Raw genomic sequence first — 19607 nt, forward strand, 5'->3', positions numbered from 1 at the left:
TTTCTCAACATTGTTCTTCAGGACCCTCAAACAATGGATGTGATCCACACAGTATAGATGGATCAATAAATATCTGTCTTTCAGGCCTGTACTATTAAAGCGGCCTCTTGTATGTAGTTAGGATCGGTGACCTTCTTTAAATACAGCCATGACTGTCTCTTTAACCTAGTTGAACAATTTAGTTCCCACTGTGTATATATGGATTTTTATATTACCACAAAAAACAATAAATAATAAATAAATAAGAACAATATTGCAAATGGCACATAGCAAAGCATAGAGCACCAGTCTTTTCTAAAGAGCCCAGAAGACATAACCTAAAGGGAGCTAGCTATCATACAATTCAATGCATGTGATAGCTGAGATGTCCCTTTAAATTTATCCAAATGCATGCAAGGATTCATAAAAGTAACACACACCTAGCAATATTGGAGGCGCATATCTACTTCCCCAGTAAAGATGCATTTAATATGTACAAGCAGAATACAGCTTTCACACTGATTAGAATCAAATTGCTACTCAGTCAGAAGTCAAAGTAGGTATGATGTCAACCGTGAGAGTGCATTTCAGTGAGACATAGATAAGGTTTTATTTCTAAACTATCAGCCACTGGTTGTTTCCTACTCATTCTCGACATGGACCCCAGTCAGTTAGGGAAATCTGAATTGCTATTGATAGCTCAGACCTTACTGCTCCTTTAATAGACCACCAAGATCCACCATGTATTGTGCAGTAAAGTAAGCAAGTGTAGTGAGGGGATAATGACCCATGAGGCCATACATTTTTAGATTTGGACTTGCTTAGCTTAACTGGTTATGAGTATAACTCCATCCCCTTACATTCCTATAATGCAATTTTTAATGCACTACCAGGCACTACCAGGCTTATTTGGCCATGTCCAGACTGGCCATCTGGCTCACCGGGTAAATGGCCAGTGGGCTACTGGCTGACAGAGCCACACACTCACCCGATCTGCCACTCCAGCAGCTGGATCTGCACAGCCGTATGCTATGTGAGCATAAAAAGTAGTGTGTAGTTTTTAGGGCAGGACTGAGGGAAAGCTATACGTTTGGCGCTAACATAGTTATTCATCTGTGGTTTTGATTAAAAAGTAGCAGTCCAGGAAGAAAGGATTATGGCAAATATGGGTTTAATAAAATGTTTAATACGAAAATATGTTTAATACTAAAATATATGTATTATAGTTGAGTTCTCACTGAGCTTGATATAGACTTAGCTCCACACTGAATTAGGTGGGTATGTGCTGTGACTACATTTTAGAATAAGATGTATGCTCATATATGCCATTACAGTGGATATTTTCTATGAACAAGCCAGGCCGTTCAGATATATTCTATTGAAAATGATTCACAAATGTCTGTGATTTAATACATGCGCTTAAGCCAATGGGATTCTATTTACTGCGATTTTGCGCCAATATAGTGAAAATTCTGATCAGCAGCTGAGAATAGTTTATGAGTAACTGATTCTAATGACGCTATTAAATGTGGGTTTTTCTACCCTCTGCATCACGAAGCAGAACATTATGAAATATCATCTGCTTTTAACGTATGAGAAGCAGTAAATGGACTTTGCAAAATCACTCTTCTTTGAATGTTATCTTAGAAAAAGCTAAAGATCAAAGTCTTTAGTAAGGATCTCTCTAAAGTAATTCTTCACCCTTTTTAGCCGACCTTTTGTATTATCGTTTTATCCAGAAAAAAATAGGGAGCTCTGAGAAACATGCTCAGATTGGAGTTACTGATTGTGCTCGTTTAATCAATACGGTAAGTTCTAGGTTTAAACAAATCTTCCTTTCTAACTGTTCATTGTAATTTGAGACACTAAATAATAGCAATAGCCTGAGAGGTATGTATGTGTGTGTGTTTACCAATGGAGCAGCCACCCAAACTCCTTTTCTGTGAAATCATTACAAGCCAACTTTTTTTGTTCAATTTCTTGGACATCCAATTAAAATATTCTGATGTTACAATGTAGGTACATTTCCAGTTTTTCTGAGGATATTGTACATGATGTACAAAATATTCAAGGGTGCCAATAATGTTGACCATAACTGGACTCCTGCAGCGAGTTTCTAAAAGATTAAAATTGTTGTTTTTTTAATCAATACACATCATTATATGGGTGTATGAAATCTGCTGAAATGTAAAATAAAGTATTCAGGTAAGTGAGAAATTCACCTGAAAACAGCAGGGGCTATTGCAACTCAACAAAGTAGGCCTACATTAAAAATAACATTATTAATACCAACGTGTTCTCTGTTCATGAGTGCTTCATGTTTTCAGTACCTTTGCAGCATAACTGGGTACAGATCTCCCTAATGGGCTTTACAGCGCTCCTCTTCTTCTTGGGAAGGTTGGGGAGAGGAGAGTTCTCCCTGGAAACTTTGGCTCTCCGTAGCCCTCCCTTTTCTGGTAGGCTGATGATGTGGGTGGGGCCCAATGATGTCTTGACATCAGCCCTAAACCTTTTACATTTGTATGGGTGCGGTGACACAGAGCCCCAGAGAATTACCGCTTCACTAGGAGTCAACAGGCGAAATCCAGAGAGTTCCCAGAAATGATTGTGCCTAGCTGGCACAGCCTCCATGGTGACCTTACTCCATATCGCACATGCCGTTTGCCTGGATGAGACGCCATATCCTAGCGCTTGGTATGGTATAAGGCAGCCATGAAGGAAAGTCATACGGGCCTGTGGGTCTGGCCTAGGACAGTGCCCAGTTAAGATGCACCTCTGATTGTATATACAAGTTGTCTTGCAAGCATTAATATGTGAGGCCATGCAACTGTAGTTGAGTCAGGTCATTTAAGTGAACTCTTAACTCAAGTGACCACTCGACTTCTTAGTCAATAGACCCAAGAACAGTAGTAATTGGGCCTGGGTTCTTGTAGGTACTGGCTGCTTTGTACCTTGGCTTGGCTATTGATATTTGTTACTGAACTCTGGACAGGGAGGAGGAAAGGTAGAAGAAAGTAGACACCTTTACACTTTTAGATTTATTCTTCTTTTGTTCCTAAAGCCTTCAATGTAAATATGTTTTAATATACTGTAATTATATATGTAATATTCCAAATTTCAGCACCCAAAGCTTGTAAAAACCTCAAGGTTATGGACCTGATAGATAGAAACAGGGATCTACAGTATGTGCCGATGGTGGCTGGCATGCAGAATCCTCATCTGTTTGTCTTTATTCTCAATAAACAAAAGTCAGACATCTTTATCTATTGCCACATTTATCACTTTAATGCTGAGGTGAGATATATTAAGCCTTCATATATTATGCGTTACAAACGCCAAAACCGATAAAACAGATTTATTGCCATCTAGTGGCGTTTTAAGGCTTCTGAATATTCCCTTATGTAGTTTTTTAAAGCAGGACCCAGTCATATAGATTTAAAGGGTATACAAGTTGCTTTATCCAGATCTTGGTTCAGATCTAAAATCACATCAACTACTAAAAGAAAAAAAGTGCTAAAAATGAATTGGAATGTATTAACACACAAAAAACATTATTTTGGGGTCAAAATGATACAAAGTGCATAATGGTTATTACTTTACTGCTACCCCCTGCTCTAGATACATTTTAGACCAGGGAGTGGCAGTATATATAGCAGATCTAGATTTCTGTGAGGCATGTGGCGCTGTCCCTTTTGCTATAGAAGATGCATAAATAAGTTGCAGTGATTAATGTTAATATGGTTAAATGCAGAAGGAAATTGTTGTGTGACAGGAAACAAGTTAATGCTACATATTCTGAGGAAGGCCTCCTTACTTTTTGTGGTTGATCAGAAGTTGGCACTGGGTATACCTGAGGACTTTCTAAATCAGCTGACCCTGAGATTTTGGAAATATTAACCCTTCAATAATTCATTGTGAAGATTCTATGTAGTGACTCGCCAAATGTGTTAACCTAATGGCTCTGATACCTGTCCTCATGGATACCTTGACTTGTCATTATTTAAAGATACACTGAAATGAGTCACCTGCACCCAAGCAGGGATATCAACCAAATATACTAGAAGCTAATGCATAAGTCTGACATATGCTCACAGTAGGGGAGAATAGTCGGCCTTATATTGTGTGACTCCAAGATTATGTCCCTTCACCCTCAGACCTTGAGTTTGGAGCAAAAACCCGGAGACTCAGGGTGAAACACCGAGAGTTCTCAGCTACGGTACCAGGACTCATTCTTTTCAATATGTTTTAAAAATAGCCAATATGGCATCCCTTCAGCTTATACTGTCGACATTGATACCAGGGAACTCTCTGACTTTGCCAGATATCATTACTGATTTACAAGTCTCCATGGCACCTTTTGATCTCTGTGTGTCGGGAGGGGGTGATGCGTAGCTGTGTCCAGTTCCCTGACCCTTGGCATGGCTAACATTACCTCATCACCCCTAAAATCCAAGTTGGGCCCAGTTTGGTCTTCTGGCAGACCATGCAAATGCCCAGTGGGCAGCTGGCTGACAGCACCCATACTCAGTGTGTGGCTGTATATACAACATTGCTCATGGTGGGCATTTACTGGGGTCTGTGATGGACAATTTAACCCCTTAAGGACAAAGGGCGGTCCCTAAACCCATTGAAAACAATGCATTTTGAGCCCGTACATGTACAGGCTTTGTCATTAAGGGGTTAATGATGTTTTATGGACCTTCATATACCTCGTCACGGACACTGGTGTCCTTCTATGGACACTTTGCCTATTCCTGCTATGTGAGCATAAAAATGTCTTATCCCTCCGCACCATTATCATTAAAGTACCAGGGCCACCTCATTATCTCCAGTTTGGCCCTGGACCAAGGGACAGATCTCTATACTGCTTAAACCATTCTGGATATGGAAAAAATGAAGGATAGTACATTTGAAAAATGGAGGCAATATGTGGATTTAGGAACTTCCTGGTTTACAAAAACACTTAAACTTTACTAGTGCGACAATGCCTTTTATTCCTGACTGGGTACTTAAAGGTAGAAATACCAAAATGATTCTAAATGTATTCCCTTTAAATTGTGATTATAGAGAAACAGATATGAGAAGTAAATGGAGAAACGCGGGTAATCCCAGGTCATGACCCACACAGATTAAGACAGCGTATTTATTATTCTACTAAAATACATCTTGAAAAGCTGGCCGGTTGATCTTTGAAGGTAGAAAGCTCGTTACGTGATGATGGTAAGAGGGCTTTGCATAACCATATATAAAATTAACACATGGCCCTGTCGTCAGAGCTGAGATGTAAGTGATTTAGACTAAGAAGGCTTAAGTAACTATGTTCCAAAAATAAGCATGACAGGGATACACGAAGTACCAAAGCAAACAGTCAAAGCAAGTAGACGAATTATCATGGGAATGATAATAGCCCCATGGAACTAAATGTCAACTTTTGACATATATTTACGCACAATGCATTTGGATTTATGAACTATTTTTTTTATAGATTTTGTGAAAGAACCCACAATGCTTTAACCTGGGATTCCGTACTATCCTTCCTAAGTAGGTAGCTACGTGACCACTTTGCCACAACTTGCATGCTAAAATGGCTCTGCAGAATGTAAGTAGCAGAAAAGTACCGCTGTATGTAAATTGATGTGCTCATCAGAAAATAAATTCTAAAGGACTATTTGTTAGATTCCTTACGTATACGTATGGTGTGTTGATTTAAAAAAAAAAATTAAATAATGAGCTATATGACAAATAATATAGAAAACACACTTTAGATGGCTATTAGAGTCCATGGTAGATATTTTTTACTAGTTTGATGTCTTCATAGCTCCACTTTTTTACAGTAATTTGTCTCTTCAAAGCGGAAGAGGATTAGTTTTTAAAAATAAAAGGGATTTTGACATTTTGTAATCTATAGCATTTGTCAAACTCTTATTGTGAGAGAACATGATTCCTTTAATGACCTTATTATATTGTTATTTTTCAGGAAGCCCAAGATGACTGGTTTGAAAGATTTAAAGAGGTAAGAATATGTAGTGTAACATATAATGGATTTTTCCAAACTATTTTATACTTTTGGCCCTCTTCCCTGTGTACAATTGTTGCAATGTTATAATGGTTTTGGGATATAAGGCTTTAATTAATGGTGGGGGGTAAAATAGTTATTGGACCTCATGTCACATACGCTTGGAACAATAAACAATTTTCTTCCTTATTTATTATTTCTAGTTCTGCATGGTTAACCCGATATTAATGGGGACTTTGACCTCGGTTGTCTTTTTAATCGTTTGCTGGACCATCAGAGACAATCTCAAAATCAAAGATGTTCGTGAAAAGTATGTTTTCATCACTGGATGTGACTCTGGGTTTGGGAATTTATTGGCACAAAGGCTTCATAAAAGAGGCTTTGGTGTAATTGCTGCCTGTTTAACAGAAAAGGGGAGCCAGGATCTAAAAGCGTGCACGTCACCATCGCTGAGAACGGTCATATTGAATGTTACAAACCCGAGGAGTATTGCAAATGCCGTGGAATACGTTGCATCAGAAACTGGGAAAAAAGGTAACTATTATACTTGGGGTCATGTCTTTTCTGTGAGATGATGTTGCTTTGCTCACTGCCTGCCTGGATACACCTATTCTCTGTCCAGAACCCACACCAGCCCTATTGGTCCCATCTATTTTTTTTTTTTATTATTTCATATAGTGGCATCATATTCCGCAGCACTGAACAATGGGAATCTAATTATGGACTCTTGTCGTTTTTATGGAATCTAAATATGGCATAGATTATAAACCAGCCAAATGGAATTGGGAAACTAATTAGGAAACTAGGAATAAGAGTGATGTGCTAGAAAACTACTAGTTAAGGTGGGGTTAGTGATCTAAGTATCAAATATTTGCCTAAAAGTTAAAGGTTATGCTGTGTGTAATAGGATTCAGTAATAACAGTAGCATAGGATAAAGACATTGCTGGATTAGGAAATATTAAGAGCCTAGTTACCTGACTTAGTCTTTGCTACTTAAAAACATAAGAGTAACTCATACACAATAGTTCAGTTTGTGATGGGGGGCATAATGACATTTATAATATAATTTATATCATATATATTGATGTTCAATTTAAATAGGGTTATTTGGATTGGTCAACAATGCTGGAAGAGCCACTCCTATTGGACCAACTGACTGGCTGGATATGGAGGATTTTCATCGAGTTCTCGACGTCAACCTAATTGGACTTATTGAAGTCACCTTGAAATTTTTGCCGCTTCTAAAAAAAGCCCAGGGAAGAGTTGTCAATGTGGCCAGTGTCATGGGAAGGCTTGCGTTTGGGGGTGGTGGATACTGCCTATCAAAGTGTGGAGTTGAGTCTTTCTCTGACAGCTTAAGGTGAGGGATGTAAAGAAGTTTTTTTTGTGGAAATATCCAACATTAGTGTGGATGGATTAAATATAAGAATGTAACCATAACACTTCACACATCCAATTGCATTAGTATTTCTGTAGTAGGTGCATTTAAAAGTGCAAATAATACATGTTTTAATAACAGGTAACTTTTTTTACTTTAATGCTTACGAGTTGACCTGGTACTGCGCATTCCCGCAAATCCCCTCAGTTTCATTTTTAATTCTCTGAAAATTAATGTATCTATAAACTTTGCACGGTACAAAATCGACTGTATACAAATTATAAACATAATGGCGTCAAATGTGCAATAAAATAAGTATGGCTGTCTTTTTCCTCTATTCTAAGCCATAAGTAGGTATGTTAACTTTACGTTCTACCGAATTTAATTGAATCATTTTCTTTTTTATTATACTTCCACCACTGTAGGATATCGCGTATTCACAAAATCTGTATTTTTTCCCTTTTCAGGAGAGATATGCAGTATTTCGGAGTGAAAGTTAGTATAATCGAGCCTGGTTTCTTCAAGACTGGAGTCACCAGTCTAGATGTGATTGAGAAGGATTTAAATAGGCTCTGGAACCGGCTTGCACCAGAAGTTAAATGTTCATATGGAGATAAATATTTTGATAAGTGTAAGTATTTAGGCCTGAAATGTATAGTCCTTTTATATATACATTTATTTTTCACAGTAAGGCAATCCCATTGATCAGTTACAGTATGTTTTAAATGATGCTTTTATCATATGTAATAAGTAATTTACTCAGAAAGCACAGTATAAAAATATATAGATGTATATATCCAATAATATAGTTCATCTTGCCCCTTGGATTGCACTGGTGACATAATATGGAAATCTGTGCATTATCTACTACCCACTCGTAGGTTATGTGGATATATAGCTATATATAAAAACCTTTATATGTTAATGAGGCCGACCACTAAAGACATATCTGTCTGAGATGAGATCATTCTGGGTAACCAAAGCTGCAGTAATATCAAATTGTGTATTTACTACGTGTATCTCAGGTTAACGTCAGTACAGCTTCCCATGACTGCAATGGGACTAGTTGCACAGGTCCACCTACATTTTTATGAGGGACATTCCAGAAGTTATCTCATGGCTGTTAGCTTTATTAACATTAATCCATAACAATCAACTCAAATATTATTATTTTACTTATAGATCTGAAGATCCAGCGGCTTTCAATGAACACATTTTGTGATGCTGACATCTCTAAAGTGACAAACTGCATGGAACATGCTTTGATAGCAAGGTATCCGAGGACGAGATATGGAGCTGGGTGGGATGCAAAGTTATTTTGGCTCCCATTGTCTTACGCTCCAGCCGTTGTTGCGGATAAAATGCTGAAACTCATATTACCACGTCCACTTGGCAGCAAAAGAGTATTGTCTAAAAATCAAGTTGATGTATAACTATTTTTTTCCCATTATGTGTAAATTACGTGTCCTTTGGTTGATCGGGGCGTTTGACTTTTATGAACTTGTATGATGTAATAAATGTTTTTGCTATATTCAGTTGTGTTTTTTTGTGGGGGGGTGTAATACCCAGTCAACATTATACAATGATGAGCTGTCAGAATCCAGATTATCCCCAATCCGAATTCCAACACATATCTACAATATATTTATTATGCTGGCATTTCGCTGACAATTCAAAATGACTGCTTATTTTTCTGTTGGGAAGTGAGAGCTACCACTGGTGTGATGCCTTCATATAGTAATGAGAATAGCTTTAAAAACCCCAAAAATAATGCTCAGCAGTATGAAACAACTGATTTTCCATGGGCTGCCAGTAGGATTCCAATCGAATATTCTATGAAAGGTCACGAGAACTAGAAGGGAATTAGCAGGACATACTCTTTTCTACTCGCTTTGATGGAGGCAGATGTGATCTCACGACTGCTTAGGCCTATAGTTGGAATCAACTAACTCTGCCAACAATTCACCACAGCCCCAAGAACAACAGCGGCATGTGGGTAAGGGTGTTGGACACAGCTTTATTAAACATTTGAACACATAATAAAGAACAGCCCCGGAGGGAAAGAATGGGATAGAGGGCCCCATGAATAGGTACCCCCTAGAATGTTGGGAAAAAAGGGTTAAATTATGAAAGGCAAAATTGTGGCAGGGAAAGGGTTAATACCCCAATAGCACGTGCAAGGCCGGATATGGGAGGGGGTAATTGAGCCTCACTGGGGGGTATATAAAGGGGCATGTGGGGCAGGGGTAATTAATTTGTAAAGAAAATGTTCCCACCCATCCCTCCCCTGGGGACTAATGAACTTCCATAATGTTTTCTACCTTAAAGAAAAATGACTGTTAAATATTAAAGTTTTAAATGCTTGTATAGATTTTGAAATTTAACATGCTACCGAAGGGTAGAAAAATATTTTTGTTGGTCATCTTTAGATTGTGAGCTTGTTTGAGCAGTGCCCTCCTTACTTGTTCCACCCATTGTATGGTGCTATGGAATATGATGGTGCTCTATAAAACAAATAGTAATAGTCATGAAGCCCAAGGGGGCCAGAATGGACTAGAGTGGGTGCTGAGCAGGGCTAGGCTAAGGCGGGAATTGTGGAATTTAGGGGGGGAGTTTTGGTCGGAGGATATTGAAGGTTGGTGATCACAGGGGTAAGGAGCTATTTTAGTTTAATCTTACCTGGTGTTGTTTGTCACACCCTCCCTCCCGTTATGTGGTTGAGTTTGTGGAGTGGTGTTGCTGCATTAGTCGCAGGCGGTAGCTTGCCAGGTATCCAAGGGGTTAATGGGGTGGTATGATCATTGGTGGTCATAACCGGTGGGAGGTTCCTTGCAGGGAGTGGTGCTCGGAACCTCAGGTCTGGGTTGTGGCATCTGGGTATGCCCCTTCCCTAAATTGTTGTGTGGTATGGTACCTGGATAACTTGGCAAGCTAGGTTGGTTTTGGTGAAGTCATTGTCTCTGTTAACGCATCTATGTTTATTATTTCAGGTTTTACGGGACAATGACTGTTAAATAAAACGGCTGTGGCCTTTTCAAACCCATATTGTGTGTTGGAGTTTTTTTCATTGAGTAACTGAGCTGAGCCTGGCCCGTGGGTCGAAGCTACAGCTGTCATATTGTATTAACTTCAGTGCTACTCTAACAGCATGATGCGAGGTCACAAAGTTTCTCTCCTGTGTGGTTTCTGCCTAATATAGATCTAGTTTCAGTTTCATGTCATTATATTCATCGTGTTTTCACATGAGAATTAACACCCCTGGCATCAATGTGGATCTATTAATGGAATGGTCTTCAATATATAAGCAGAATCTTCAACACATATTATTATTATTGCAAACATAACTGAAAATAACGTAATTATATTCTACACGAAACCTAGTTTTTTGACTTTTATACTGATAAATCGAAAAACAATGATTTTTTTAATTAATAGACTTTTAATTATATTTTTCCATAGGCAACGATTGTTCCAAATTTTGCATAGTAAGTAACCTAATCTTCAAATCAGGGTACTATAAAATTTGACTAAAAAGACAATTAAAATAAAAAATTAACATATTTCACATACATATATATATATATATATATATATATATATATATAGCTTTCAGAATAGGCATTTCTATGCACATCTGTACAATTAAAAACAAAAAACTATAGATGTTTAAAAATATTTTTTGCATTAGTGTCCCTATTATAATAAAACTAATGTTTTAATACTAATTTTGCTATTCCAAAGTTTCCACATTTCATCATTATCACTTTTTAAAAAATTTACAAATATACACAATATTTATAATATTATTTTCAGACAGTTTCAGTGCAAAGATATACATATAGTACAATGTGATAATTGTTCATAAAAATAAGAATTGGCATTTTTTTCCAACAAAAAAACAAGGCAAAGCTTCAAAAATATTCCTACTAGCTAAAAATAATATATTTTATATAAAGAATTCACTGTTAACATTATTTTCTCTGCTAATATAAAAATATGTGCAAGACAGTATTTCACAGAGTATTCCCTAGTAAAAGAATTAGTTATACATCTGAATCTTCTTTGACGAGATTGGCAGTGTCTATGAAGGTGTCTTCAGTCGGGGAATAGGCGGTTGGAGGCTGCTCCTTTTTGTGGGGGGGTTTTGTTGGTGGTGGCGATGTGAAAGGGGAAGGATCCTCATCAAGCTCCTGAGAGTGATCTTTCTCCATCTGAAATGAGTTAGAAAAATGGTTTTATATGTACATAGCTAAATATTATTATTAATAATAAAAATTATTATTATTATTATTAATTCCCCTCCCCCAGTGGATCTGGACAATACTTTGAAAAAGAAAAAAAGAAAAAGGAAAGATGACTCCGAATGAGTGATGGAGGGAGGCGGTAAGAATGAGACGTGGAAAGAATAAAGAGAACAATGTAAGCCAAAACATTGCATTTAAAGAACAAAAAAATACATAACAGTATCTTCTAGGTTCTATAACGTCTTATATGAATTCTTTTCAATGTACAAAAGCTTGTATTAACTGAACTTACTAAGGGTTTGTGAAACAGTTGACTTACCTCTGCATATATTGGATTTTCAAAGTTTGTGCTTTGTTTAATTTTCCTCTTGAAGAAGCCCCACTTTGTCTCCTAAAAGGCAAATAAGATTATACTCAGAAAAAAATGAATAAAGAAGCCCCACTACAGTGAGCAACGATTTTGTGTTTTAATTAAAAATAAAATATGAACCTGGACGGCTTCTGTGTTCATTGTAGTTTGTGTTGTATCAACTGCATACACGGGGTTTATGAAATTATCGGGCTTGTGTCCGTTACTTGACTCAGTGACCTAAAAGATTGACACAAATGTAAAAATGTGAACAATTCTCAAAAAATACCCCAAAGTTAAAAAATATAAGATAATTGATACAGGAAAAAAAATGAAAATGTTTCAACATAATGAGCCCACCGCAGTATTACTTGTTGTATTAAATTGCATTTTAAGAAATTTGGGGGTCATTAAAATAAAATATATTTTAAGTTAAAGTGGAATTTTCTTCCACAACCTTATAGCAATTTATTCAATCGATGCAATTGTTTTAGTATGATTGTTTCAACAATAAAGAACATTTCAAATGATATCCTATCCTGATGTCACCCCCTTCTCCTTTTGAATACTGAGTGAATGAACAACAAATGGCAATTTAAAGGAGAGGGATTACTGAAGGTGGAGGAATAGGCAGGCTATTTATGACATTTGGAAGTTAAGATAGCTGTTCCCATGGGACACATATATTGGGGGTTTTTTCTAGGACTTTATAAACACAATTGCATGGGGCTATTTAGTGAACTGAGCTGTAAAATAAAGGAGGGATGACAGAGTAAGGTGAGAAGATCATGTCAAATCGATTGCTGTCACAAAATCGTACATCTGGTGGTTGACTGATATTCACGACGCTGACTCCACTTTCTTCAGCACTTGTATACATTGGATTTTCATAGGTGATTGGTTCTTTTCCAGAGTCCATTGTAAATGTTTCATTCTAGGGGAAAAAAATCAGACTTTGTTACAATCTTTTTTTTATTTACGGTTCTTTAGCATTTCAGTTTTATATGCTTCAATGGACAGAATCCATACCATTTGCATGGCTCTGTCTATAGAGGATTCTGCACCAAATCCGGCGACGCCAATATCCATACTGACATCTGTGCCAGACCTGAATGTCACTCCGTTGCCATTTTCATTCGACTTCACTAAGCCGCTTAAGCTGTATCAATAATCAAAACCATAAAATGTCAAATCGCACACTTCCAGCATTATTATTGTCAATCTTTATTTTAAAATAAATACAGCTTTTTTCAGCTGTATATTTAACCTCATAATATTAAAACCAATTAAATAAACAATATTTGGTTGGGAAGCTCTAACAGTAAGGTTAATAGTTCTAACATGTTCTTTAGATAATAATGATTTTATCTTTGTAAAATATATAGGGTATATACAGTAAAGACATAAAATGTAAAAAGATCTTTGAAATAAACAGAGTATTACTGTAGTAACTAAAAATCCTATATTCTTACTGTATTCATTCAAACTATACTTTATGAAGTTTCATTTATTCAGGGGGGAGACGCTGCACATACCTTGGAAATTTCGGAAGTGTCGGTAAAAGCTTCCCTGTACGTCTGTAGTTCGAGAGTCCGCCAATTACCAGAGAGCATATTATGATGGTCAAAATCACAGTGAGAAGAATGGCGACGGCCGCTATAAAATAAATCATTGACAGTCATCAGGGCAATGTGTCTGCAGAACTGTTTTAACACTTTAAAGTAAGTATAGTATTAGTATAGGTAGAGTTGAACCAATAGTTCAAAAACATACTTGTTCCTGGAGGCATGTGGTATCTGGAATATACTTCACAGGAGCTCCCAGAATAGCTTGATGCGCACCTATTAATATAAAATAGACAGTTACTTACCATATATCTTCTTTAGCAAAACATGTCACTTAATGTGTTCCAAATCTCTTGAGCTAAAATACTATGTTAAAAGGACATAAATGCTGGTGTGTGTATGATGTAGATGATAAACATTTTATCTCAACAGTGCATTAAGTGTTAATGGAATAATGTGCTCCAAAAACATCAATGAACTCTACGTCGAAAACCGAAGTCCACCATCTATCCACTGTTTTAGTGTTAACTTATCAAAGTACTATTCTGTGTACCACTTCTTATTCAAAAGGGTTGCTTTAACAAGCCATTCTCATATCTACCCTATAGATGCAGCAAAATGCTAGGTTTAATTAAGCTAAAACTGACCGTAAAATCCCATTTGTCTTAATCCTTAATCAACAGCAGGAAAGATACGTTTACAAATGGCAGAACCGGCAGGATCACTTAAAATGCATGATGGATATATTTCTTACTTTACAAATATAAAAAGTATTCATATGTGCTCCAAACATAACTGTCCAAATGCTCCATGCAAATAAAAAGAAAAGCTCATTAAATGTATTTCTTTTTTGAAAAAAAACCTTGTTTTTGGTTTGAGTTATGCATACAATGCAAGGTATGTTTCTTAGATGTATAGAATTGGACTGTTTTAGCTGAGAAAGGAAGGAGCAATTTGATAAAGATGATACCTTTATTAGATAACTGAGTTGCAATGAAATCTGGTAACTTGCAATCAAGTATTATTCAGTTAGCCAACAAATGTATCATTGTTACCAAATGCACCCTCATTTTTATCACAGACACTTGGTTTGGAAGCCAACCATTTGCCTTAGTTTAGTAACACTGTATTTTGGATAGGACTCACCTCTTAGGCGGTGCCTTGAAGTGCCAGTGAGCTTATGTGTTGTGGCCATGATTATTGTTTTAGTGCTTGTAATCTGTTCTTATATACCCACACCCACTGACTTTTAGCTTGGGTGTAATATCCATATGTGATAATACAATGAATAGCCAGGAATATGGCTCATTTCTGGGCTCTCTGGAATGACTAGTCTTCATGTGCTTTCATTATTATGTTTTCCACTTCTAATTCCTGCCCCTGTCTCTACAAATCCTGGGATCGGCCCTGACTGCCGTGAAGTTATTTGTAAAAGCAGACCAATAAGCAAAGCCAACTTACTTGCATTTAGGCAGATCATTTTCATCAAAATAGCAGGTTCCTCCATTCATGCATCTGCATCCCGCTGGCATTGTTTGGGGGGATTCAACGGCTAAAAAAGTATGATTGTTGTTATTGTATTATTTATGAAGAAACTACCATTGCATCCCTTGTTGCTCTGTGAGTTGAATTAATTCAAATTAACTAGCTAAACTATGGTGGCCCACAGCTGCTCCCACCTCTAGTATTACTTTTGTAATGTAAGGATGGTTTTCTTTAATGAGAGGATGGTAGATAAATGGAACAGCTTCCTGGGATACATGTCTGGGATAGGCATTGGACTATCCTGATTCTAAGACACGACCAAGGACCGATTAAGTTCTGAGTCTCTGCGTCGGGGAAAAATGGCAGACTAAATGGACTGAATGGTTCTTATCTGCCGTCAAATTCTATGTTTCTACTGGTATGCAGTAGACTTGTCCAAATGGACCAAAAAACAATTCAGACAAATGTTTAGTTTCTCATGCTCTCTCATTCTCTCAGAAAGTGTGAGAGAAAGCATGAGAGAGTGTGAATGAGAGTGTGAGAGAGCAGAAAAAACACAAAACTAAACTTCATTCCTATGATTTTGTTTTTGTTAAAATAAAAAAGCAGCAATCCGAATACAGACATCTAGTTAGCAGTCATTGTAATAAGCGTTTGTTCTGTCTGTGTTTTCTTATAGCTGTGCACAAAAGTGTAAATTTACAGAAAATGTCAAGTAAGCATAATTTCTGTATCTCATTTTTAAATAAAGAACCGGTCGTACCTGCATCACACTCAGTGGTGCTGCTTCCCATAAAACTGGTACCCTGAGGACAGGCACATGTATAACCTCCGGGTCTCAGCAAGCACAGATGGGAACACACATCCTTGCAGTGATTAACAACTCAAATGCAAAAGAAAAAACATGAAGACAAGTAAATTACCGGAACAGTTTACAATAAGGGCTGGAATCATAAAAAGATATGTTTTTTTCTATTTTGTGTTTTCTTTCTGCAGCTCCACATGCAGCCATTGTGGTCTCTAGAATAATAAGTGACTGTAGCTGACTTTTATACCCTAATGAGATCTTTTGTGTTTTTCTAGTTTTCTATAGTCTCTGTTGGTCAATACATGTCAGACTGGATGAAGTGGATTATCCCTCAAATATATTGTGGGCTGAAACAACACTGGGCCACATGGCTGAGTTAGTTTCCCTTAAGTGGAAGATTGACAGTCCTCCCCATTTACTTTTAGATGTAACTTAAATTTACAATATTGGTCACTGATAATTTATATTGGTTACTGTTACTAGTTTTAACATTAACTATAAAGGTCACAAATTACCTGAGCGATTGTACCGATGTTCGTGGTATATGCGGACCTGGGTGAGCCAAGGGTTAACCGTCAAGACTTTAACTTTCGATTCCTTGCCAAATTTATCTATCTTCCAAACTTCTCCCTTTTCTTTAGTAGTCCAGTACAAATGACCTTCAAACACATCCACGCCATAAGGGTTTCCCAGATCAACTAAAGAAAGAAAAAAGGAAAATAAAAGACTAACTATATAATGACCAAATCAGCACGAAACACAAGAGAAAAAATGGCACATATAAATTGGGCAAAGCACATTTCTTTTTTCTTCTTTTTTACATAGTGCTAACTTTTGGTGTGCAATGGATGCAGTGTGCAAGATACACAAAATACTAACCTCCAGAAACAATAACTTGTCTGTCTGTCCCATCAGGCTTCATTGACTCAATAATATTTTCTTTAGAATCACACCAATATATTCTGTTATTGTTTATGTAGTCAATAGTAAGGCCTGTTGGCCACCCAAGGTCATCTGAAACCAGAACTTGTCTTTGTTTCCCATCCATCCAAGCACGCTCAATTTTAGGTTGTCTTCCCCAGTCAGTCCAATACATATAGCTGAAAAACATATAGCACATAGCCCATAACATGATTACGGTAGTGTTTATACGCTTGGCTTTCTCAGGTATTACACTCCAGCAAATAAAAGTTGACAAATATTTCAGTTTCAATAATCTGAATTGATTTTCAGCTCAAGCAGCTGTTTCAGTAACGGTGATATGGCCTTAGCTGAAATGTATAATAGGTGTAAATTAACTATTTTACCTAAAAGCAGCAAGTCCCCGGTATCAGAAAAAACTTCACGTCTCATTCAGATGAAAGTATTTATTTGTGATCTGGATTTATAATTGATCATATTTTAAAATTATACAAAATCTTTATCAAGTATAATATTCATGGGAAATATTTCATTAATTATAAAATAAGATAACCTTATGTTATATTATTGGCATTATTGTTTTATTTTAAACATAACATGGAACATGATATTTTAATATTAAGAGAAAGTGAAGATAAGAGACGGCCCTTATCTTGTATTCTTACCCAAGATCCGGATTGACAGCAATGGCTGCCGGTTGATCGATCTGATTGTAGATAAGCCACTTCCTATATCGTCCATCCAACTTTGCTACTTCTATTCGATTTGTACCGGCATCGGTCCAATAGATATGTCTAATCAGAGAAATAGCATCATATGAGTATGCCTAAAAAGTATTTCTGCTCATACTCTCTGGATATAAGGTGGGTTAGATGACAAGACACTTTGGTACATGGGTGTATAGAACATAGACAGTTTAATATAATTCTAGACTGAAACACAGGACAATGGGAGAAGGTAGTTTTAAAGCTGTGATTTTTTTTTGCATCACTAATTGTGATTCAAGATAGATATAACGTTGGAATAAAGTATGTGTAACAAAACAAACTCATATTTTTTTAATTATACAATACCTTCCAACCCAGTCCACAGCTATACCATCCGGGTTAACAATGTAACGCAGATTAAGATCCGTGTCCTTTACCAAATTATTCCCATAGTCTTCAAACGTTGGTATATAAGCCCGCCTTATGGAGCCAAACTGAGATCCTTGACCTCGAATACTGTAGTAGAGAACACCTTTAACAAGAAAATCATGAGTTTACTTCTACATTAGATTCTGCTACTTTACAACCCATTTCACGTTCATAGTTCGGTACATGGCACAACTAGTACCACGTGAGTGTTTTCTCTTGATATAGTGCATACATGGGAGAAATTCAATGGTTCTGCTATCTGCTATGTTTGACTCAATGATAGCCGAGCTTGCATTTAAAGAATCCACAAGTCTCTACAACTGATATAAAATGGTTATAATTGAAGAATTTCAAATACTAAAACAAAGAACTTCCCAGAGAATGTGTCAAATAATAAAAACAGATTTTAGTAGTAAAAAAACATGTGCTTTTCTTTCTGCATTATCTTTATATAATGTCAACACTCTATATTGCCAATACATTCGAAAATATCCCTTTACAATTATTTTAAAATGTATTTTTAAATTAGAGCTGGATTAACGTTTGTATATAATGAGTGAAAAAGCAGCCCATATACTGATATCTCCAGACAGCAGGTTTCACTGTTGATACCTCCAATAATAGTTTTATTAACATAGACTATCTTTAAGATAAAATGGCAGATATACTGCATCACGTGGCATGAGAAGACCATTGTAATTTACTGTACTTACTAAGACTTGTCCCTTCAGGGTCCCAGTCATAGTCTAAGGCCTGTATGTGCTGTTGATTTTCAATATAGTCTGAGTATATTTCAGATGACAGATCATATCTTCTGATCCGAACATTGTCTGGCAGCAGCAATAAGGGTGGGTTGCCTATAAAATAAAGAATTTATACAATTAATAAATATATATGTCACAACATTTACATTTCTTTTAAGGCACTTTATTCTAAATGATAAATTAACGTCCTTTGAGTAAAGGGATGTCTTTCATTCTGGCTGCTTTGTTTGAATAAGGTAGTGAAGATCAATATATCAAAGGATAAGAACAAGGAAATGTATTCAACTGTAAGCGAGTAATTCTACAGGAGTTTATATCCACTTTGACCCAAGGTAGCAGTAAGCATTAGTGATGGCGCACGTAAAATAATTGCACCTCTTGGTTGCAGAAAGCACCAAAGCAAATTCCTCTGAATGATATGGCTTCCCTTTCTTTATGCCGAGGTAAGCAGTTCTGTGATACTGACTGTACTGTGGGAGTTATAAACTCAGAACAAAAAGACTTATAAACACAACTTATGATGGCGCTAAAAAATCAATAAATAATAATTATAAGACACCCAGTCGCACATTCTGTAACCATATTATGGGAGATTTAATCATTATAATTAAATCAATACAGATTAATCATGACAAATACAGATACATTAGTAAAAGAGTATTCCTATATCGCCTTTCAGCAATACGGACGGCTCAGGACACGTAGAGGCCAAAGGCTGCATGATGTTAAAACCCAAACCTTTCAAAAAATAATGTATTCATCATGTAAACTTTTGACTCATTCATAATTTTTGTTGGAAACACTTGTCATGTGACACTTCAGGAAGATTAGTAAAATGATACATATGCTAAGGTTTACTTACTAGACATACTAGTTAGTGGAAGTTATGTTTTGTGATAGAGCACACCTTTACGATTTCAGTAGGTGACCTAAACAACAGGTGTTATGGGCAAATTTCAAG

General features: G+C 36.6%; 2 protein-coding genes across 2 annotated transcripts in view; one reads left to right on the forward strand and one right to left on the reverse strand.

The window, feature by feature from the left end:
- The first annotated feature begins 927 nt into the window (after window positions 1-927).
- LOC149285931 (retinol dehydrogenase 5-like) lies at window positions 928-8807 on the forward strand. The gene is made up of 7 exons (XM_089494657.1): window positions 928-1012; window positions 1690-1787; window positions 5957-5992; window positions 6199-6529; window positions 7098-7356; window positions 7842-8005; window positions 8557-8807. The coding sequence occupies exons 1-7, from the start codon at window positions 928-930 to the stop codon at window positions 8805-8807; spliced, it is 1224 nt and encodes a 407-aa protein (XP_089350783.1).
- A 2610-nt stretch (window positions 8808-11417) lies between these two features.
- LOC149285932 (low-density lipoprotein receptor-related protein 2-like) overlaps window positions 11418-19607 on the reverse strand; it is a 100962-nt gene continuing 92772 nt past the window's right edge. Inside the window, exons 67-80 of the mRNA XM_089494658.1 lie at window positions 18596-18739; window positions 17820-17985; window positions 17412-17540; window positions 16705-16925; window positions 16341-16523; window positions 15781-15900; window positions 14994-15084; window positions 13741-13808; window positions 13503-13623; window positions 12997-13126; window positions 12788-12901; window positions 12109-12207; window positions 11938-12009; window positions 11418-11585 (exon numbers count right to left, since the gene is read on the reverse strand). Of these exons, the coding sequence (XP_089350784.1) occupies window positions 11418-11585; window positions 11938-12009; window positions 12109-12207; window positions 12788-12901; window positions 12997-13126; window positions 13503-13623; window positions 13741-13808; window positions 14994-15084; window positions 15781-15900; window positions 16341-16523; window positions 16705-16925; window positions 17412-17540; window positions 17820-17985; window positions 18596-18739 (1826 nt within the window). The remainder of the gene's footprint in view (window positions 11586-11937; window positions 12010-12108; window positions 12208-12787; window positions 12902-12996; window positions 13127-13502; window positions 13624-13740; window positions 13809-14993; window positions 15085-15780; window positions 15901-16340; window positions 16524-16704; window positions 16926-17411; window positions 17541-17819; window positions 17986-18595; window positions 18740-19607) is intronic.

The sequence above is a fragment of the Sceloporus occidentalis genome, unplaced genomic scaffold (assembly GCF_023333645.1).
Source record: "Sceloporus occidentalis isolate IW3139 unplaced genomic scaffold, rSceOcc1.0.p SCAF_74, whole genome shotgun sequence".
Classification (NCBI taxonomy): domain Eukaryota; kingdom Metazoa; phylum Chordata; class Lepidosauria; order Squamata; family Phrynosomatidae; genus Sceloporus; species Sceloporus occidentalis.